This window comes from Polyodon spathula, chromosome 30 (assembly GCF_017654505.1).
Source record: "Polyodon spathula isolate WHYD16114869_AA chromosome 30, ASM1765450v1, whole genome shotgun sequence".
NCBI lineage: Eukaryota > Metazoa > Chordata > Actinopteri > Acipenseriformes > Polyodontidae > Polyodon > Polyodon spathula.
The window spans coordinates 5,593,899-5,616,898 of NC_054563.1; the positions used below are offsets into that span (position 1 = coordinate 5,593,899).

A 23,000-nucleotide genomic window follows, 5' to 3' on the forward strand; every position below is an offset into this window, starting at 1 on the left:
TGACATTTATTTTATTTAGGTCCCTATAACTCAACGTCACAAAACAGCCTTCACAGCTTTGCCAGTCTTATGTTTATCCAGGACCATCCTTTAACAGAAGCAACTTTCATCAGCTACTGCCCAGTGGTTTCTGACTTGTTTCATTACTTTTGTATTGCAAGATTGTTTGTAGAGCCTCATTTAAAATGTTTGGCGTCTTCATTCAAAGTGCACCAGTCCTGTCTGTCTGTACACAAGGAACATGTTAACTGCCTTTTCCCACCAGTCTTATGAAGCCCTTAGACTCCTAACATATAGATTCTTTGGATTGTATTTGGGTTATAATCAGATAAACTGTTGATTTTATACACATTGTTAACCGTTATACATTATGATGTAGTCAGTGAGTGTTTTTTTTTAATTTTTTTTATATATAACTCATAGGTTCGACGTTTCCGAGAGTCAAAGAAGGACACTGTTGAAGAGGAGGAAGATGTCAGAGAGGTATGCAGTGATTCTCTTAGATACCTCTTATTATTATCCACTTTATGATACCTTGAGGCGCTTTTCTTTCCTTTCTAGTTGGCTTATCACAAAGCAACCGTGCAGTTTCATTTGTTTTTGACACAGCTATGGTATTAATCTAAAACATGATATTTCTGCATAACAACAAAACAAATCCAATTATATATTGGTTACTATAGAAACAGAAAAAATGTTAAAGAAATAATAACTAAAGCACACAACATGTTATTGGTATGTGTATTCATTCATTGGCAGCACATTTTTAAACACAGAAACAAAACGACCAGCGGTTTCTACTATCAGTAGTGACACTTAGACAAACCTGAATTTCCCTGATAAAGTAACAGATTTATTAGAAGTGCAGCAATTCATAATACAGTTCTTTTGTACTGTGTGTCAGATGGTTATGGGCTTATTTGGCTTTTCACCCAAATCCAGAGAGGTGTTAAGATAAACATGAAGTACCTGCTCAGTATTCTAAAGTTCCCTAGAAAGATTTCATTTCAGATTGTAGTCATTGATGGAATATACAGTACCAGATAGTTTAAAGCAGTGTTTCCGAACCCTGTTCCTGGCGGCACACAATGTCTGCTGTTTTTCGTTCCAATGCAGTGCTCAATTTCTTAATTGAACCTTTCATTGAACCAATAAAGTGATTAACTGGGCATTTTCCTGTTATTTTTTAGTTCTTCATTTGTTGATATGGTTCACTTAAACAATTGAACGACCCGCCTGGAACAAGGTTAGGAAACACTGGTTTAATACAACAAAAGCAAGAAGAGATTTCTTTTAAGATTTCTCTTTTAAGCAATAATTTACAATGGGCATATAAGGAAAGCACGTTTTAATGTGTTTGCTTCATGTGTACATTTAATAGGTAATTATTCAATTCCATTTGTCTATTTCACACGGGTACTTTTTGGAGTGTCCTATTGCAGCATTGTATTTTCTGGTGATTCTCATTTGAATTTGCTGCACCCTCCTATGTTAATTACCTTACAAGCCTTCATTTACTAGCAATCTTGTTCCACGAGTCAAGTTCCATTATCAATTGATCCAGTAAAAACGCACTGCCATGTTGTTTTAATCTCAGTCAATGCTCTGACTATATGCTTTTTAACATATACATATAACTCCATTTTACCAACCTTTCAATAAAAGGTGCCATTCTCTGTACATTATGCAACCAAGGGATTCACAAAACTAGTCTTCTTGTTCTTAAAGGATTCAGAACAGGGTTTTAAAGAATAAGTAGCAGGGTTCCGAAAATAAATATAACGTCGCACATCCCCACGTGTTGCTACAATTGTTTAAATAATGTACTAGAGTGGAATTTTTTTAAAGAACTTTGAAACAGTCTAAAGTTGAAGGTGTAAAAAGTTGTCAGGATCTGAACAACACGTGGGGACGTACCATGCTATATTTTTCAGAACCCCTCTACTTGCTCTCTAAATTTTATTTAATTCTATTTATTTTTTACTGTATATCTCCTTTTCTTGAACACCTGTGCCCCCATTATCCAGGCTTTAAACAGGGCAAAAGCCCACCGGTCTCAGGGAGAGGGGTCCTCCTCCTTCATGGATGACATTGATGTCTTGGAGGAGCCCAATGCTGAGGACTCGGACGACAGCATCACCCCTCCACCAAGTCGAGGGAGAGGGAGGGGGAGGGCCGGAGGAGGTCAGGGGTCAACAACCAGAGGAACGTCAAGACGAGGGCGAGGTAAGTGAAACAGCCAGCTCACCTTTTTAAAATAAAAAAAATAAGGTAGACCCATGTGGTTTAGTCTCCTACAAGACCAAAAAAAATTAATAAAATACAAAGCCGTTAATTAGGACTGTAATGTTGTATTTACAGGTTTGACTGTACCCTTAAGATTACTCTGCCATTTTCATGTTTTTTATTTTTATTTCAAGTTTTCATAAATGAGAACTCGTTTTCAAGAGGGAGCATCAGTGTATATGGTAGATCCAAATATCATTCACATAATACGTATCGGTAAATAGTTTCAATTATAGGTACGTTGTGATACAGAAGGTGAGGCATCCGAGCTTGTGCTGAAACAGCAAGTGCCCTGCTCCCGTAAGACCTTAGCAAATAAGAGTGATGGGTTACTGGAGTCATCTATTGATAGTAATGCTGTAGATTTTAAAACCATATTAGACATATAAGACTGAAGTTGTTTTAAAAGGGTTGAATATAAATGAAAAAGATAATTCTATGAAAAGAATGGTGCTGTGCTCAATTTTTCTTTTTTACATCCAAATCTGCCAGTCACGGCTGTGTCCTGAGTGCATTTGCTTTCAGCAACCACAACTGCACTTAAGAATCGGTCATAGCTCACTCACTAGGTAAAATTAGCATTTCAGACAGAAGCACCGGAAGTATGTAGAACACTTCAAGGAGGTAAAGAGGCTCTGCTCCCATGCAGTCTTTGTCAGGTTATGTACTTTCGTAATACACAGTCTGTAATAGTACGCAGTGATGCATGGGATTGATATCCGTTTCGCTTGACTCATTCTCATACAGGGAGACAGTAAGTGCTTTCTTTCCTCCAAGTTTAATACAGTCTACATGTTCTGAATATTTAATTTCTTACTGGTTTAATACCCTGTTGTAGTGTGTTCTGTTTTTTTGCTGTTTCTGTTTATGTTGTTATTTGCCATGCTTAATAACTATTCGAGAATAGAAGTCTCCTTTCAACCCCTTTTAAAAGCTGAATCTCTGAATGTATATTTATTTTAATGACCACTTGAATACTTTTTGTTTTTCGTCATAAAAAAAAAAAAAACATTTCTCTCTGTAAAGATGCACGTGAACCCGTTGACACTGTGCCATTTATGTTTACTTTAAGAGATATGGTTTGCCGTCAAGTTTTTAATCTTAGTACCCAAACGGGCAGCTTCGTGAACACAGCTTAAACACATGAGCCTCGAATTATTTCATTAGATTATTAATTAATAAATATAAATATATATAGAGCTATATATATATATATATTTATATATATATATATATATATATATATATATATATATATATATATATATATATATATATATATATATATATATATATATAATTTATTTATTTTTTTAACCAAAATAAATATAGGCTCTAAATATAGGGAGGCGATTGAAAGTTTGTTTTTACATTAGCATTTTGTTTCAGCCGTTTCATTTCTGCTGATACCCCTGTGTAAGCAAACCCATGCTAAATAACTGAAAGCTTTCCTCACAGCAAACAGTGGATGTTATTTTTGTGAAAATTGAAGGCAGTCCCAGTGTTCATCATGTGGACAGTGACCGACTGATGGATGGGCACGATCGGTACATTGCGCTGCACATTTTGAATGACTGGGAGGATTTCTGGGTGAAACATTCCACTGTGTTTGTACGGAAATACTTTTGAATTACATGGGGATTTGCTATCTTGTATAATAAAGGGAGAATTGCAGAAAAAAAATTAAAAGCTTTTGAGTAAGTTATGGGTGATTTTTATTATCTTTTTTTTTTTTTTTTGTTCTTTTATCTCAATTTTAGAAAGCCTGCTAGGGATATAGTGGAGGTCGACAAAGGCCCTGAGCTAGTCGGACCCAATGAGAGATTCCTCTCATAACTAAACAAACCCTGCCATTCAATCATAGACCTCTCTTAAGCAGAGCCTGCTAATTTGTGATTATGTGTTGATTTTTGTGGACAAATGACCACTGGAGGCTCTATCTCTATCTCTGTTTAGGAGCTTCTGTCCCAACTGAATCAAAGACCTCTGGGAGAGGACGGTCTCACAAGAACCCGGTCATCAGCCCGACAAAGAACATGTCCATCGTGGATGGTAGGTCATAGATGTTCTTGTTAAATGTACCTGTAGTACCCACATCACCTGCAGTTGAAAATGTATAAATGCATTTCCTCAACTTGCATTTTGTCAAGTGCTAATAGATTTTGTGTTTGCTATTATTATTAGTTTATTTGTCAGACGCCTTTATCCAAGGCGACTTACAAGTGTTAATGGGCAATACTAGATTAGTTTCAAAAACAAGATTTAAATAGTGTAGTTTTACAGTAAGTGCAAACACTACTAAAGTGCAATAAGCGATAAGTAACAATTTAGGATTAAGACAGTTTCCTGTAGAAGTAACTGTAACCCTAAACAAAAGCTTTAAGTTCCGAAGACTTTTTTAAAAATCAAACAATTGAATTGAACATAGCAAATGACACACACAAGCATAGCTGTAGACCTTCAGAGACAAGGGGAGGAGGTCAAACGGTTTGGAAGGTTAAAAATAAGAGGCACTCGGTTTGTTGCATTGGCACTGCGGGGTGGAAAGCTCAGGATTTTCATTTTTAGCTGTCTGATAAAGGCTGTCCAAAACATTCCAATCTGACAGATGACAGTCTAGCCAAATTGGAAACCCCTTTTTTATCTTTTTGTTCCTAGCAATTTTAAAAAAACAAAACAATGGTAGCTGTGACCTTTTTTCAGTTTACTTCTGTGTAAGTGCAATCATTTGAAAGGATTTCAGTACTTTATAAATCTGACGACTTACTCAGACTTGAGAGAAATTGACCTCTTCATGACCTCTTCGGTAAAAAGAGAGCTCCTATTGAATTGTAATTCAGAAGTGGAAAACAGTTCAGTGCCAATAAAACTGCATGTTGTATAAAATGCCTGAGCACAGAAATAATTACACACCCCCCCCCCCCCCCCCCCCCCCCCCCCCCCCCCCCCCGAAACTAATTAAGGAATAATAAAAAGCAACTAGAATACTGTCAGGAATACATTAGTCTCACATAACCAGTCACAGACAAAAGTACTGGCACCCTATGCTTATTACACCATAATTCAAGGTAGCAGATAAATGTCAAGCATTTAACATAGTATAGATTCATGACAAAAGTATTGGCCCCTCTGCTTTAGTATTTCATGTGTTCTGCATTTGCTTTTATTACGGCTATCAGACGTTTATGATCATTTTTAACCAGTGTGTTGCGTCTTGTTGGTGAAATCTGGGTCAGCTCAGATTAGACAGGCAGTGCTTGGCTGTAGTTTTCTTCAGATTAGTCCAAAGTATTTCTATTGGATTTAGGTCTAGTGATTGCAGAGGCTATTCTAGAACTTTTATCTTCATTTTCTTTATTAAAGAATTCCAGAGTTGACTTAGCTGTATGCTTTGGGTCATTGTCGTGTGGGAAGATAATCAGCGTACAAGCAGACGGCTTCATTGTAGTTTGTAGAGTGTTTTGATTACATGGCTGCATTTATTTGATTTTTAATCACATGAAAATCTCCAGTCCCTGAACTGTTAAAACACCCCCATATCATGATTGAACCACCTCCATGTTTAACTGTAGGTGCAACGTTTTCTTCATTTTGAAGGCTTTCCCTTTTTGTCTTCAGACATATTGTCGACCATTTTGGGGGAAATATGCATTTAAGTCTCATTGGACCAAAGAATTCTATTGAAGAATGCTTCAGATTCCTGTTCAGATCCCTTGGCAAATTTAAGTGGTTTACATCAGGGTATATGTGCATACAACTCTTCTGTGTTCTGGTGCCTTTCTACAGTTCTTTAGTGCACTATTATGCCTGATGCATCTAAATATTTCTTTTAAGTCCTTGGCTGTTAATCCTTTTTTTTTTTTTTTTTTTTTTTTGTAGCTGCTCAGACAATGTTCCTATCTGCTGTGTCTGTCATTTTCTTTGATCGTCCGTTCTTTCAAGGATTTCAGTTGAATTTTGTCTGCAGTACTATTATTGCTCTGATTGTGAATTTTGGTGTTCCATATTCCTTTTGATGCTGTTCTGTAGCCATGTCCTTGTTTTCAGTTTGCTACAACTGCTTTTCTCAAATGGGAATCCAACTCCTTTGTCAAGACTATCATCTGTGGTGTTGCCAAAACCACCTTCTGTAACAGATGTTGGAAGTAATTACCTCTTTTTCTGGCTGTTGATTTTGTAATGCAGCCTACTTACTGTGTAATGGTTTTCAATCAATTAATATACTTCATTAGTTCTGTTACATTTTTACAGACTTTTAAAAGGTGCCAATACTTTTGTCATGAACAAAAATTTGAAATTGCTTAAGTTTTTTTTGTTGTTGCTTTTTTAAAATATAAAGATTCGTAAACTACCTGAAATTGTGTCATATTAATTAGAGACTAGTGTTCACGAAGTGCTTGTATTTAACATGTTTTCTTGAATGATCTTATATTAAGTGTAGGGTGCCAGTACTTTTGTCTGTAACTGTGTATGTTCCCTGAAAATTTGAGAGAATTCCTTACTATAAAATGTTTCAACAAGAACATTTGCATTGTGCACTTGGACTATTTTCCCTTTGAATTAAATAAATCCTACCATGTTAAGAGACTTGAGGTTTTATGGAGTCCCTGTCGCTTATCATCTCCTATGTCACGTGTAATAGTACCCCACATGACTACATTTCCATACTTGCAGCATAGAACGTTCAGTTCAGTTAGGGCATTTCTTCCTGTGACACAGGAAGTAAACGTGTCAAGTGGAAGTGTTGTGGCAGGATAAATAGACTTGACCTTTGAAAAACAAAGTTATGTTCAGGACATAAAGAATATGCTCATGACATTAAGATTTTAACAATATATGAAAAATACTAGCTGATTTACAAAGTTTAAAAAAAAAATAAAAAATAGGTGTAGAATGCGTATATAATAGTAATACTAAAAATAAACTTGGTAGTCATTTTAGACAAACATTTTGACAAGAAGTCCTGGTGAAAGTTTAAACATTTCGTGAAATTGCTATTTTTGCAACTGGTAGACGTATATGTACGATTGAGTGGTTGTGATATTTGTGGCAGCAATGTACAAAGGGAATTGAGAATGTCAAAAGCTGTTCATGTTTGTATTGCTTTTTCTTTAAGCCTTCAGAGCTAGCAGCCAGAGGTCTACCAGGACACCAGCTCCCAAAAACGTTACTGACAAGGTAAACTGAATGGTTGCTTTTTTTGCATGTACCTGCTGAGGGCTAATCAGAAACCAGAGTAATTTACGGGTTCAAACCCAGGCCTGCAGAGGTGAAATTTTAAGTGCATGAACACATTGCACTGCATGTGTCAAAAATCAGAATGACAGGAGTTTGTAACAAACAAAACCACCTGGCAGAGGTGACCAATGGAAAGACATTAGTGATGTTGGTAAAGGTCCACTATCGTGCAGCTTTTAATGAGGTGTGTAATGCTGTCTTAATTTAGAGTTTATAAATCAGCGCAGAACTCCAATCATCTTGCAGGGTTCACTGTGGAATAAAGACATGTTTGCCTTTTAGGATGCTGAAGATAATCAAAAAGAAGTACTATGGGTCTATATAAAAACCCTTATGCTTAAAGCCTGCCACACACCAGACACAATGCGAAAGAAGTATTGGAACCGATACTTTTGATGAGAATCTTTCACACCCCAGGGTGATGTCAGCTTAATGAATTAACACTTGCTAAGGAATTAACACTATGTAAGAATGTCTTTGAACTGGTAATTGCTATGGATGAGTAAGTGAGAGAGTGGGTGATGGAAATAGAACTCTCTCTGGCTTTACAAGAAAATATGCTTAGATAAGTTAGATTTTTAATTATTGTAAAATAAGAAGAGCAACAGAAAGTCCTAGTGACGCATATAAATCCCTTTAGCAGCTTCAGGAAATGAGAAGACTCTCATTCACTGAGCTGCTAGAGATAGAAATTCATTTGTACAATGGGCTCAGGCTGTGAAGTGGCTGCTAATAAGTTGTCTCGAGTTTGAGCAGTATCATGGTTTCAGTCTTGATAGTTTTATGATCCATTGATTTTGTGTCATTTTTTTCAGGGATATTATCAGCAAGGTGTGGAATAAAAGTAATTTGGTTTTAAAGTACCGGTATTATCAAAATGATGTAGGCAGCATGTCTAGCACCGATAAGTAAACGTTCCAGGTCTGCCTTTTACTCCAGTCAAACCTCAACGCAGTTAAAAATCAAGTATGTACAATTTGTGGGGAAAACTGGGCCATGCCAGTAGATGTGCTGCTTCTCCATTTCAATGTTCTGTTTGATTATAATATATATATATATATATATATATGAAAATTCCACTAATATTTACCATTTGTTTTAGATTGTAATCGATGATGACTCTGATGATGATGTATCGTTTGTAAAACCTGGGAAAGTCGAGCAAAGGTTGGTATATTTTTTCACAGACAAGAAAAAAAGATGTAAAGATAACTGATATTTACCATCTACAGCTAAACCAAGTTGCTGTTTTAAGCAGGACACACATGTTAGGAGCCTTTGGTGACTGAGCAGGCTGTGTTTTATTAATCTGGTATGTTATATGTTTAAACATGTTGGAAACTATTATCTCAGTGGTTTAATCGCAAGTAAAATGAAAATCAGCAACTACTTTTTCGTTTCGTTTCAATCTGACAATGGATCAATGTACAAATGTTCCTCCTGATCTTAAAAAAAAAAAAAAAAATATGAAAGCTATACATGAAGTATGTGCAAGCTACTGTTTTTCTCCCTAGCCATTCTGCTATTTATTCTCATGTGAGAGCTTTTGTAGTGTAATTAGACTGGATTTAGAGAATAGCCATTCCAACAAAGGAGTTCTATCAGTGAAGTCTAACAGTACCCCACAGTAAGTGTCTTGTTTACGTCAAAATAGGATCCAGTGTTTTGTAAATACGCAAGCTTCAGAACACTTTCAATCTAATTTTAGTTAAGCCATTTATTTAGTTAAGGCAGTTATTCTAATGAATGCTTTTGTAACTCTGTTGCCTCTGCTTTTTCAGAACCTAAATCATTTTAGATACAGAATCCTCAGGCAAATTATAAATGTGCAAAAAAACATTTAGATATTAAATACTTGTGTCTAATATTTAACTTCATACCTGTTTACCTACAGTGTGTTCTGTATGATTTATTTTGTTGAGTCTGTTTAGATAATTATTTGATGTGCTTATTGAACCCTTTGTGTGGTTCAGGGGGCTGGATCCACCGTTCTGGCCCGTCCTCCACCGTTCTGGCCCGCCAAAAAATCTGTCAATCTCCCTATTTAAACCCCAAGACTCGTCCTTATTCTCGTTATATAAAATGTGTTTATTTATTCACAATTATACTTCAGATTATTTCTTCAGCTGTATTTCAAAGGCCATTCAAATTGCAAATATGTTTTTCATATTTTATGAGAAATGCTAAACTGAAATTGTAATCCCTTTTCTAAGTGTTACCTTTGAAATGTGCAATACTATAACTAAGTCATTATTGCGTAATAAAATGCTATTTGCTTTTCTGTTGAATTGTTCTGACTGGTTTTGTTGACGAATCAACAGTTTTCTGTGGATTCGTAGCACAAACTGTGGATTCGTTGATGAATAATATCTCTGCCCTGCGCTGCTGTTCTCTTCATAGACACTTTCATTTAGAAGATTCATAGAGTTCATCAATAGATAAAAGGGTGACGTCCCACAAATCTCTTTAAATATGGTTTTTAAAAGGGTTATTTCAAAATAATTTATGAAAAAGCTGATATTAATTATAATGCCATTTTATTAAAACTGCCCTAATGAGAGCCAGCATTTATATTTGTAATGGAACCGTGCCTATTTCTAGTTTGACAGCCGGTCAGGAGTGGAGGCACAGGGAGTTCAAGTGATTTGCTCAAGTTCACAAAGCCAGGGGTTGATTCAGTGCTCCTCTAATCATCATCACACTGACTCCTTGCTGAGGTGATAGATTTTCAGGGACGAAACAGTTTAGAATAAATCAGTGCCTCGTTGCGCGTTATGTGTTGTGATGCTTCCATAAAATACAGGTCCCAGGGAGTGAGGGAATTTCTGTTTTAACACCCCGATTAAACCCACATTACACTGGATCTTACCACAGCTAGAGTAGGTACAGTAGTGCTAAGGAATTTGCAGTTCTTTTAGGCAAGAATCTTTACCACTTCTGTGGATGCTACTTGTAGTCTACCAAGTGGTTATTGAATATTGTCATGTATTGTAGGCAAGCACGGGTAGAACATTTGAACTGGTTGTCGACCGACAAATACCCAGTTTTCTGGGTACCCTTTTGAGTCCACATCTTGTTGCTTAAATTCAGGTTAATTCAAATGCATATAAAGACGCATGCCATTCCCCTCAAGATATGTTTTAAGTTTTACTCATTTCACAAGGTATTGGAAAGTATGAGTAAACTCATTTTAAGCAGCGCTGCAAAAGATATCCAGGAAGGGGGATCAAAGTCTGGCTGGTTAGGTACCATCCCATTGCCAGCAGGGAGTTTAGCTGATATTTCTGATGATTTAAAACTAGTGGAGCAACAGAGCACTTTTTAATAAAAGAGTGGGACATAAAATGTTCAAATTGAACTTCTATTTGGCTAACCCAGTATTTACAAACACAGTCGCTTGACTTTGTCTTTTTGTAGTTGTAACTGGAAGTGTTGTGTGATGCACTGCAGATACTGCAGGACCTTCCATGTGAGATGAGGTGCTTGCTCCTTTTGTAGAGTAAATAAGAAAATATGTTGGGAAGCACAAGATCTTCCCTAGCCTCCACCTCAAACACAAAGCTATGGTGCCATTAACCACAGTTCTCTTTTTAAGGTCTTTCAGTCTGTCGTCTGTATCCTCAAGCAGAAGAGGCTCGCAGGGTCAGAGCCAGTCATCGAGAGGGGTGTGCTTTGATGATGATGATGATGAGGTACGCTGTGTTTTGATCTTTTTTTAACCGATTTCACTGAGGATGGCTCATGATAATCAACACAGACAGGGAGTCTATTTAGTAGATCTCAACACTAATGTTTGACATAATGGGTTAACAAAGTTTTCTGGCCACTTTGGACAGCAATAACTTTGGAACTGTTTATTCTGTTACATGCTTAGTGTGACCTCCTATCTAACTTTTTTTTCTCATCTCTTCAGGACGAATTTGACCCCTTTAAAAGCTCTACCAATGCCAACAGACGAGGTCGGCGTTAGCTTCCAAAACGGAACACGATGCAGAAATCTTTTACTGAAATATGATTTTTTCTGTTTTTTGTTAACTTGCTTGTTTGGTTGTTTAAACAGTTTATTGCACGGATGGGGGAAAAAAAAGACCCCCACTATTAGCGGTTGAGCCATTCCGGGCTTTATGCCATGCTTAACCAGTCGAACTGGAATTAGTACATTTGCTAAGCAATTGGAATCTTATTTCCATCCCTGCAATATCAACAGGTACAGTACGCCTGATCTGAATTATACAAACACAAGCTATGAATAGATATTAGACTGTGATTGCATGCCAGATTGAAGCATTCTGGGCAGACCTGAGCTTGTGATCTCAATGGTTTCTCTTGACTCTGGTCTCAGATATAGTTTATTCAAAAAACCTAGGCTGGATTAAAACCTAATCCCAGGAAAACCTAGGCTGGATTAAAGTGGAATGCAGTGTAGTAGTCACCCCTGCAAACAGTTTTTAGTACTATTAAAAATAAGCTTGTTACCCTTTCTGGTTGAGACCTTTTTTTTTTTTTTTTTTTTTTTTTTTTTTTTTTTAAGATAGACACAATTATAATTAGTTAATTTTCTGGTCAGTAATGTTACGTGATATTGAACCTGTTTCTGACAGACAGGAGTGAATATGCATTGCAGAACCAAATTCGGTTCAGACTGCATTCGAGAAGAGTCCAGGTTCAGTATTGCAAGGGCACGCTAATGAGGTGTTACAAATCTGACTCGCTGTTGTCTGAAGTCCTGCTGCATGCTTCACTTCAAGTACTGCTTTTATTGCTTGGATAAAATAAAATCCATTTTGACAGACAAGCATGATGCTTCAGTTCTAAAATAAAAACTAAATAATTCCCCTGCAGTCTTTGTCACATGAAGCAGTCAGGATAGATTCAGTACTTGGGCCCCCACTCTAGCTGTGAACTTTACTACAATTACATAGTAAGTTATGGTAACCTGTGTCACATAGTAATTCAGAGTAATTTGTATAATTACATTCCAGCTGCAATGGGTGGAATTCCCATAGGGACAGCACTGCAAGCAATGATGTGTTTTTAACAGGAATTCACAAAAGGTTTTATGGTGTACATGCTAAAGTGCATTTCGCAGACATTGCTCTGTTTTTTACCACTTTATCTTATACAAAATACTGAACCCATTTTCTTGACACAGCTTAGATTTACAGATTGTTGATTGTTGTACAAATTGATTTATCTGTGTGGCAAAATAATTAAAATATATATGTAAATTGTTTTGTATGTTATTCTGGTAAATGCGGAAATGTTTGACGCTTATTTTATTATAAGTTTTACAATTGTTTGTTATGTACTGTCAAAAATAAATATTTTAGAATGTAACCCGTGGCTTAAGTATGCTTTTGTATCAATCATTGTTTATCACTGCAGGAGTTGCCTTTTGTTTATAATACAGCTCTCCTGACAAACTGCCTGGTTTTTCAGAATTTGGGGAATATTACAAAGCTACTGAATTATTATTAACATAACACTGAAATAATAATAATCGCTGATTATACAGATTTCTGATTAGCATTATTTAATATTAATAATTCATTTTGGAGAAAAGACCTTGATACATTTGACCCAGTTTACTGATTTTGTGCCAGGTTTACAATTACAGGACATATATGAAGACAAATAAACACGGCTGTATCCCGTTGCCTTGTCTGTGTGTAAAATACATACTGCTTTTTTTTTTTTTTTTTTTTTTTTTTTTTTCCTTGAATCCAGCATAGATATGTTTGATTGCAGCCAGGTACTTGTGTTGATTTGTAATAAACGTCATACATCTGAGGGCAACTGCAGCACCTATACCATGAGACTATGGAAAAAACAATGTCAAATTCAAGTCTTGACTGAGCTGTAGCCAGGACTTTGAGATATTGTGTGTGTGTGTATATATTTATTATTTTTTTTTTTATCATGTGCCATTCTCAAACAAGCATCACACTACAAATGGGAAATGTTAGCACTACATACACTATGCCATGGGGCAATGAAAGAGACATGAAATGTGTTACAAATGTCAATACTTGAGTAAGAAGGACCTGGCCAGAATGAGGTTGTTTTTTTTGTTTTTTTTAATATTTAATTCTGGAAATCCCTTATCTAACAAAACACCCAGTGAACAAGTTACTGAAAGAACAGCACAATCTGCTTTAACACATGTAAGGGTACCAGATATTTTTAATTACTAAAACTTTTTATATATTATTTTCCTTTCGCTAATACATTTTAGCACCGAATGGTAACTTAAATACTGAAGCTTACATAAATACATGAACGTTCACTCACATGTTTTTAAGATGTAGACAAAAACACAAACCATGTTTGCCTTTGAGTACGAGGTACCTGAACTGAACAGCTTGTAAGTAGGGGAATTATTATTATTAATATTATTATTAGTTATTTAGGCTATTAGAAATGCCAATTGCATTGTCCACCACTGGGACACTGAAAGCTATCAAACGACACATGGAATTCTGAGCAACCGCATCACTCAAGGAATACTGAGGAAAACTTTGTACTCATTAGCAACAAAAACTAGTGCTGTATAAAGTCACAAAAAAACAAACAAACTTAATGCTATTTTTTTAACGCAGCCATTTTCTAATAACAATAAAAACCCTCAAAAGATGGCTTTACTGTCGTAATATTTGAACTGTTCATGTTGACTCCATTTGTGATTTTAATTGGTTTTATACTGTACGCAGAAACAACTCTGTCGAGTTCTGACTGCAAGTTTTACTGATGTGGATAAAATCAGGTTATATCTGAAAAAAACAGTTTTCTACAAAAAGAGATTGTAACAGACGACACCACCAGGCATATCCAGGGTAAACTGATTAATGTTCTGCATTTTTAATTTTTTTTTAATGGTTTAATAGCATGCAGCAGTAATGCCATTCAGCACTATACGATGTGGTACCCACACTGCCTTAAGTGGCTTGGACAAGGCAGATCTGGAAGGCAGGAGAATGAGCAAAGTAGCAGTAGCCAAGGCTATATACCATTGCAGTAAAATCAGTTATCATAAGGATGACGCGACAGTGAGATTATGCTCTCTTGAAGATAAATATTTGGGATACAACCAGCTGCATAATTAGCACCTAATTTAGATGGTATGGGATAACTTGATAGCTGAAGCCAAGGGATGACTGATGGAGAAAGTAGATGGAAATGTTGAAAGAAGAGGTGAGATAAATAGGAAACAAGACAAAGTATGGCGAACACATAGGTGTCAAAAGACAGTACAATTAGGAAGGGGGTATATATGCCTGCCTGATCGAACAACAGTTTGGAGTGCTTTTCCATTTTCCTTTGTCTCAATATTAACACAAATATGTTTCCTTTCTTGAGAGGACAAAATAAAAATCAAATGTAATTTTCATGGTTATTTGCCTTAAAAGCCTGGCTACAATAAGCCTTGTTCTGGCAAACTGTAATGTATAGGATTAAGAGTATCATCAAAAGTGCATTACATCAAGGGTCTGTTGCATATTCCTGTGTCAGGCTAGAGCTCTGAATTCCAATTAAAGTGGGATCAGTCACATTAAGATTGGAGCAGGCAAAAGCCTTAAATTTGTAATTTGCATCGATAAGTCTCTAGTCTTTGTAAGTCGTCTTGGATAAAGGTGTCTGGTAAATAAACAATGAGTCTGATCTTTTATCTGCTCTGCAGTGCCATCTTATGATAATTGAAAACTACTTTAAACTTGATATTCTTAAAAGAAAAAGAAAAAAAAAAACTGCCAAGTAAATATTGTAAGGTCCAGACCATTCAGAATGGTGATAGAATTGAAATCTGAAGCCTTTCACAAAATATGCTGAAAATGTAATTTCTTGGTAGACCTTGTAACTATCCAACTGGCAGATCTTATAACTACTTTTACAATGGGTAAACAAACCAACGTTGCAATGTTATGCAATGCAATTGAGCACCTTTCATGATGAGCTGACCAACAACAGACAGGTCCTGAAACTGAAGACATGCGATATGGGATGATAAGTCATTGGTCTAGTTTTTCCACTGCTAAGAAAAATATATTTCCAACTGAAATGTAGGATGCCTTCAATAAGCAGTTTGTGTTTGTAAAACAAACCAAATCTTTTCATACTTCATCTTATTCTCTATATTTTAGAATAGTAATACTGAGGAGCGTGACAGGACTTGACAGGAAAATGATTGACTGAGGCAGCAGACTCAGTTTAATAGCGCAGTTTATTGCAATCCAAGCTCTTAGTTAGCATAATACTCTATATCAATAAACAAATATCTGTTCGCGTTCTAGCTGACGTTCATTGAGAGTTTGTCGAACTATACAATTGTAGCAGCTCTAACTGCAGCTTTAATACTCTTACCTGTCCTCGGTTTATTAAAGCTTTCTTTAGAGCAACAGTATCTGTGGCACAGGATTTAAATCAAAACTGTTTCCAAAATCCAAGAGTTTAGAAATAAACATTTGTGCAAGAACAATAGTATTGTAACCTGCCAGCACCCCCGCTGGTGTAATCGTGGAACTGAATTAGGGACCCATCAGTTCCCGTGGTGGTTTTACATTATTGGCATGCGCCAGTGTGTATGTCCCGGCTATAGAAGGTGGCTTATGCCTGGAGCAAATTACGGGTATGATTGACAGCTAAGGGTATTTATTTTTAATTTTTTTTTTTTTTTTTTTTTACATGCTTTGTGGACTGATTAATTGTTTTATCGCACAACGTACAAAAGTATTGCAGAAATGTATTGATGCAAGCTGAAAGTTTAACAAGAAACTAGCTGCACGAAAAAAAAAAGTGAGCTTTTATTTTGTCAGAATAAATATAGAGTTGCCTTCTGATTGTATCTAGTTGCGCACGTGGAAGAGTTATATGATAAACATTATAATTAAAACGGGAACACCTTTTGACGAGCAAGAAGCGTCAGCGATTACAGATGATCTGCAGACCAATAGTTTTCTGGTTTGTGCATCTAAGCGGAGAACCAGAGAAGCACACAGCCCTGCCTGCGATAGAAACAGTATCTATTTGGAAAAGAATCTGAAACTGCCAGACCTTGACATTGCTTAAGTGAGAAAATATTTAGGCTGCATATGTTCTAGTCAGATGCGGCTCATTTGCGTTGTCTTTTTCGTTGAATAGGGGAGTGTGTGTTAATCTGCATATCTAGATATATGCGTTTTTTAATTTTAGATGCTTCGCAAGCTGTGAAGATCATCCAACAATTTCTGCAGAAATGATGACCCGGTACACGTGGCTGTTCCTGACATATTTGGCTTATACTTTCCAAAAATCGGAGGGTCTTTTTAACGACACTTTCTTTAAAGCGACTTATGAAGCAGCAATCAATAGGTCCAGATCCTTTACTTTAGACAATAATACACTAGCTGACTGGCAAATCTTGTTAGGAAAAAGAAAATTTGAAGCGGAGTCTCAAAACCCTACAATTAAAGCCTTGCTAATTGTTGCATATTCCTTCATTATTGTGATATCTCTTTTTGGAAATATTCTTGTCTGCCATGTCGTGATAAAGAACAAAAGGATGCATTCTGCCACTAGTTTATTCATTGTGAATCTTGCTATAGCAGATATATTAATAACGATTTTGAATACCCCTTTTACTTTGGTAGGTATCATATTTTTTATAATTAGCTTGATGTCAATTCACTTTTTATACTTGGCCTTTTGTGTCATGTTTTTTTTTTGTTTTGTTTTGTTTTGGTTTTAGAATGCTAAATTGTGTTCCAAAAACGTGTTCATATTAACACAGCAATGATTTTGATATTGAAATACACACTTTGTGTTAAAAACTATTTGTGTTTAAGAAAAAATAAAACAAACTGTGTTGGATACACACGCCGTGTCCTTATCAAGTTAATAAAAGCATTCTAATTAACGCCGTGTTCTTTTAACAGAATTACGTTTATAAAACATAATTTATAGAAATTATACAAGTCCTCGCTACTTTTTCAGATAAAACGCTGCCAGAAAATTGTTACAAGGAAAATATATAAATGTTTTCTTTTTCACTTCTTTAGGTTCGTTTTGTGCACAGTACCTGGGTGTTTGGAAAGATTATGTGTCACATCAGTAGGTTTGTCCAGTATTGCTCACTGCATGTCTCTACACTGACACTGACTGCAATCGCTTTGGATAGACATCAGGTAACTAGTACTTTTCTTTGCATAAACTGTATTAATCACCAACTATTTCTGTTTGACATTAGATGACATATTACCAACAAATCGGCGCATGCTCCTGGGTCGTTTTGGGAAAGGCGCTGTCCACTGTTTGGTTCTGAAATCTGTGTTCAGTCAAACACTGGTCGCCTGTATCAGAAATCCGATCTTGTTTATTTTAATCTGCAACCTTTATTTATCAATAATTTAAACGCATACGTTTGCATGACCTGTACACACTAATTGAAATAACTCTGAATGATGAAAAAACAAGGTAATGATAAAAGAGCATTAGCAATGTTAAATAAACCAATTAAAACAGAAAACATTCACTGGCTTACACGCAGACATTGTGTGAAATTGTATGTGAAGGTGCTAGGATACATTAGTTTTGTTATTTCTTCTTCATTGGTACTTTTGTGTTTGTAAAGCCATGAATAAAATGTTTGTCCTGGAAATAATAATGTTTCATTTCAATTCACAGGTAATTTTGCACCCTTTAAAGCCCAGAATGTCAACTGCACGGGGAGTGGCCTGCATCGCTTTCATCTGGATCATGGCCAGCTGTTTTTCCTTGCCACATGCCATTTATCAAAAGCTCTTCACGTTTTCTTACAGGTACGTTTATGCTACATAGCTAGCTTAATTGTTGATTTGGGAGCAACGATATAACACTTAAAAAATACGTAACTGTCCCTAATGTCATGGTTAAGGCAATTTATTTAATGTGAGCTGCAGTGGAAAACGATTGCATTGCTGCCGACCAGTTATAGAGTGTTTCCATCACATTTAGGTAGCACTGTAAATTTCACTTGTGATTATTCTGAATTCACTTCACTTTGTGTTTCCTTCTAGCAGCAAGGATACTCTCCGAAGCCTATGTGTCCACGATTTCCCCGATCCAGCACATCTCTACTGGAAATACATAGACTTGGCAACATTGATTTTGCTGTACGTTTTGCCACTCTTGATAATTTCAGTTGCCTATACTATTGTGGCCAAGAGGCTCTGGCGGCGCAACGCCATAGGTGACGTCACAACTGAACAGTATTTCGCCCACAAAAGAAAAAAGAAGACCACCATTAAAATGCTCATGATGGTCGTTGTGGTCTTTGCCGTGTGCTGGTTCCCCTTAAACTGTTATGTCGTCCTGATATCGAGCCAAACAATTCGCAGCAGCCACGCGCTCTATTTCACGTTTCATTGGTTTGCCATGAGCAGCACGTGCTACAACCCGTTTATTTACTGCTGGCTAAACGAAAAATTTAGGTCGGAGCTGAAGTACTTGATGAACATTTGCAAAAAGAAGCAGCGGGTGGAGGAGCATATGCTCCCGTCGACAGACCCCGGTCACAGATCCGCCTGGCCAGAGAGCAACAGGAACTATAATAGGGCTAAGGCGTCCCACAGCCTCAGGTCAACCAGCAACATCCAATCATTAAAGACAGATATCTCAGCAGTAGAGCCCATTGTAGCAGTTACCTAGTTTGATTCTTAATAAGGTGCTGGGGCAGGTGAAAAAATGCACACAGGATTCCCAAATATTAACTGGGAGACAGAACTATTTAGGTATAACTAATACCATAGAGGTCATGGGACATAAATATTAATATAGGGCAGGAGTGTCAAACTCAGTTCCTGGGGGCCACAGTGTGTTCTGGCTTTCGTTCCACCCAAGCTCTCAATTACTTAATTGGTCTAATTATTTGATTAACTGGGACACATTTAACACTTCTTTTCAGGCCTCAACACGTTTCATAGGTAGTGTACCTTGATTCAAGTGCATTTATAAAACCATCAACTGTACAATATCTTGATAAATATTAAATATGTCAAATTGAACAAATAATTAGATCAATTATGTTAATTGAGAGCTTAAGTTGGAATGAAAACCAGAAGACCCTGCGGCCCTCTGGGGCTGGAGTTTGCTGTTCGTATTATGTCGATAAAAGAAGTGGTGTTTGTATTGTAATGTGAAAATAAGCACAGAGATCAACGTGTTCATATTTTTTTCCTATTAAGTAATCAAAAAAAAAAAACAGATAAGGAAAAAAGAAACATGCACTTTAGTGGGATTAAGATTATGACCATTTTCCCAGCACTTGTGAGCCACCAGTTTATTCTTTGTTGTTATCATGGATGTGACAAGACAATTATGTGTTTGGTACCTAATGATTTAATGCTGTACATGTTTGGCTTTCTGTATTGAAAACATTGCAATATATTATTATTATTATTATTATTATTATTTATTATTATTATTATTTTATTATTATTATTATTATTATTATTATCATCTACTCTGCAAAAAAAAAAAAAACACGCAGGGTAAATTCACTATTGCAGTTCTTGAAAATCCAAATTAAGTTGAAGAAGTCCTTTTACATAGCAAAAAATAACTAAAAAATAACTAAGAAGGACCACTTAAAGTTTCATTATCAAGATACTTGTAGGTCTTTGAAAGACTTGTTATTGAAGTAATTTCAAGAAGCAAGGTGTTATTGTCCCACTGTATAGCTAATCAGTAACAGCTTTTGTTGATTTGTGAATGTCTAATTTAAGTAATACGGTAACACTTTCTAAAATTGTACAATGTCTTTTCATATAGAGTTAGTTTGGTGGAATTTAAATTTTGTAAATAAAATTGAAAAATATGTTTATTTTTTTTGTGTTTTTACTGACACCTGGTGAAGATAGATTATTTTACCCATAACAAAACATTTGACTTAAAGCTCCATGCCATTGAAAAAAGTTTTGTGAGAAGGTTGCTGCATTTTAATATCATGTTATCTGTTATAACTTTGAAACAATGGAGATCTCCCTTTTTTCCTTGATTTTCATTTTTGTTCCACTTCCTTGAGCTACAGCAGAGCATGCAGATCATATTAACAAGATCTTTCAGCCTGTGGGTAGTTTCAGGAACATGGCTGTTTAAATTATAGAGTGACAGAATGATAAGCAGGCTTCAGAGAGACAGGAAACCTGTGGCTTAAACTGACTTTATGGAAAGTATACAAACAGTATCTGGTTTCTTTGATAATTCTCTAAATGAAATTTGAAAAAGAATATCATTCCTAATAAAAAATAAATAGTATGATTAAATGCAAGTATGGAATCCTAAGTACTTTGCACATCCATAGATAGTAATACTGAGTTACTAAAATGAATACAATACAGAATAAATGGGCACTTTTTAAACAATATATTCTAGAGACAAATGAATTCATGTTACACCATTTGATAAATAATCAGGGTGTTCTAAACTGAAGGCCACGGGAGACAAGTTAATGGGAAGGATAGGATTTTCTTGTTTGTAAAGGCTTTTTTCCACTTATCTACACACCATACTCCACACTGTTAGGGGGAAAAAAGTTTTTATTGAGAATATATATATATATTAAAAATACAAAACTGAAATATCATAATTGGGTAAGTCGTGTCCCCCTCCCCAGTTAGTACTTGGTGGAAGCACCTTTACAGCTGTGAGTCTATTGGGATAGGTCTCTACCAACATTGCACACCTAGATTTGGCAATATTTGACCATTCTTCTTTACAAAACTGTTCAAGCTCTATCAAATCCCTTGGGGAGCATTGATGGATAGAAATCTTCAAGTCATACCACAAATTTTTGATTGGATTTAGATCAGGTCTCTGACTGGGCCACTCAAGGACATTTACCTTTTTGGTCCTTAGCCACTCCAGTGTAGCTTTGGCTGTGTGCTTTGGGTCATTGTCATGCTGAAAGGTGAACTTCCGTCACAGTTTCAGCTTTCTTGCACAGGGCAGCAGATTTTCCTCAAGGACTTCTCTGTACTTTGCACCATTCATTTTCCCTTCTATCCTGACAAGTGCCCCAGTCCCTGCCGATGAGAAACATCCCCATAACATGATGCTGCCACCACCATGCTTCACAGTAGGGATAGTGTTCTTTGGGTGATGCGCTGTGTTGGATTTGCGCTAAACATAACGCTTTGCATTTAGGCCAAAAAGTTCCATTTTAGTTTCGTCAGACCACAAACTTTTTACCACATGGCTACAGAATCTCCTTAGTGTTTATTTTGCATACTTCAAACGGGATTCAAGGTGGGCATTCTTGAGTAATGGCTTCCTTCTTGCCACCCTAACATACAGGCCAGATTTGTGGAGTGCTTGAGATATTGTTGTCACATGCACACTTTGACCAGTCTTGACCATAAAAGCCTGTAGCTCTTGCAAAGTTGCCATTGGTCTCTGGGTAGCCTCTCTGATCAGTTTCCTTTTTGCTCGGTCATCCAGTTTGGAGGGACTGTGCTCCAAAGGATATTCAAGGCCTTTGATATTTTTTATACCCATCCCCTGATCTGTGCCTTTCAGCAATCCCTGAGTTCTTTTGAAAGCACCTTGGTTCTCATAGTTAAGTCTTTGCTTTGAAATGCACTAACCAGCAGAGGAAACCTACAGGAAAGGCTGAATTTATCCTGAAATCATGTGAATCACTACAATTTAACACAGGTGGAGGCCACTTAACTTGGTGTGTGATTTTGAAGGCGACTGGTTACACCTGAGCTAATTTAGGATTGCTATTACAAGGGGGGGTGGACACTAACCCAACCAAGTTATTTCAATTTTTATTTTTAATTAATTTTCTACAGATTTCTAGAATTTTTTTTTTCACTTGGAAGTTGTGGGGTAGAACGTGTAGATAAATGAAAAAAGAAAAAATGCATTTTAATTCCAGGCTATAAGGCAACAAAAGGTGAACACTTAAACTAACCTTTCAATCCAATGTTATTTTTCCTGACAGAATAGATTTTATCTTATGTTTTATTGCCTTCTTTAACAATACTGTAATCTAAGTAATTACTTTAAAACTACAAATTCAGAGACATTCTGATTAGTCTTCTGACAAAAGGTCACTTGATCAAGGTCACTTATTCAGGAACTAAACAAAAGCAACACCAGCATAAGTGGTAAGCCCTAACACCTTCACTTCAAAGCAAGATGCAGGATACAGTGCAGTAAATATTACTTTACAGTTATACAAGTTAGTCATCCATGTTTTTATCCTTCATGATTGTCAGTGCTCTTGTAACCAGTGCAGATCAGCCATGTCACATCAGCTTTTCTCTTTGACACTGTTGCCTAATGATGTTCATCCATCCATCTGTGTGAGGCTGCCTGTCACCCTCTACATGGTGAACAGGATGGCTGGCTTGAATTTGCCTTGATCTTCACCACACTTGAGTATCCTCCCCATTGAGTATCCTCTGTTTATACCACAAGCGTGGGATACCTTTTGATATGCCATTTAAGTGGGATAATAT

At 36.3% G+C, this 23,000-nt stretch overlaps 3 protein-coding genes across 5 annotated transcripts in view; 2 read left to right on the forward strand and 1 right to left on the reverse strand.

Moving 5' to 3' along the window:
• The window catches only part of mre11a (MRE11 homolog A, double strand break repair nuclease), a 30,149-nt gene extending 18,113 nt beyond the window's left edge, over positions 1 to 12,036 (forward strand). For both annotated transcript variants that reach the window (XM_041233121.1, XM_041233122.1), the window contains 7 exons: positions 424 to 483; positions 2,028 to 2,226; positions 4,243 to 4,338; positions 7,403 to 7,464; positions 8,627 to 8,691; positions 11,120 to 11,216; positions 11,438 to 12,036. In XM_041233121.1, coding sequence (XP_041089055.1) covers positions 424 to 483; positions 2,028 to 2,226; positions 4,243 to 4,338; positions 7,403 to 7,464; positions 8,627 to 8,691; positions 11,120 to 11,216; positions 11,438 to 11,494 — 636 coding nt within the window. In that variant the 3' untranslated portion in view covers positions 11,495 to 12,036. The remainder of the gene's footprint in view (positions 1 to 423; positions 484 to 2,027; positions 2,227 to 4,242; positions 4,339 to 7,402; positions 7,465 to 8,626; positions 8,692 to 11,119; positions 11,217 to 11,437) is intronic.
• The window catches only part of panx1a (pannexin 1a), a 62,364-nt gene continuing 41,543 nt past the window's right edge, over positions 2,180 to 23,000 (reverse strand). The window contains exon 5 of the mRNA XM_041233126.1: positions 2,180 to 2,248. Within this exon, the coding sequence (XP_041089060.1) occupies positions 2,211 to 2,248 (38 nt within the window). The 3' untranslated portion in view covers positions 2,180 to 2,210. The remainder of the gene's footprint in view (positions 2,249 to 23,000) is intronic.
• Positions 15,472 to 19,353, forward strand: LOC121302848 (probable G-protein coupled receptor 83). Of its 2 annotated transcripts, XM_041233129.1 has the most exons (4): positions 15,472 to 17,143; positions 17,556 to 17,681; positions 18,181 to 18,314; positions 18,555 to 19,353. In XM_041233129.1, the coding sequence occupies exons 1-4, from the start codon at positions 16,754 to 16,756 to the stop codon at positions 19,180 to 19,182; spliced, it is 1,278 nt and encodes a 425-aa protein (XP_041089063.1). In that variant the 5' UTR covers positions 15,472 to 16,753; the 3' UTR covers positions 19,183 to 19,353. The 2 variants fall into 2 exon arrangements, with proteins under 2 accessions (XP_041089063.1, XP_041089062.1); XM_041233128.1 differs by lacking the exon at positions 15,472 to 17,143 and having other exon boundaries at positions 17,256 to 17,681; positions 18,552 to 19,353.

Excerpts from the sequence above, each read along its gene's own strand:
- LOC121302848 (XM_041233129.1), top strand. The coding sequence starts at position 16,754 with ATGATGACCCGGTACACGTGGCTGTTCCTGACATATTTGGCTTATACT. Across the intron at positions 17,682-18,180 it reads TCGCTTTGGATAGACATCAG|GTAATTTTGCACCCTTTAAA; the intron begins GTAACTAGTACT and ends TTCAATTCACAG. Across the intron at positions 18,315-18,554 it reads CTCTTCACGTTTTCTTACAG|CAAGGATACTCTCCGAAGCC; the intron begins GTACGTTTATGC and ends TCCTTCTAGCAG.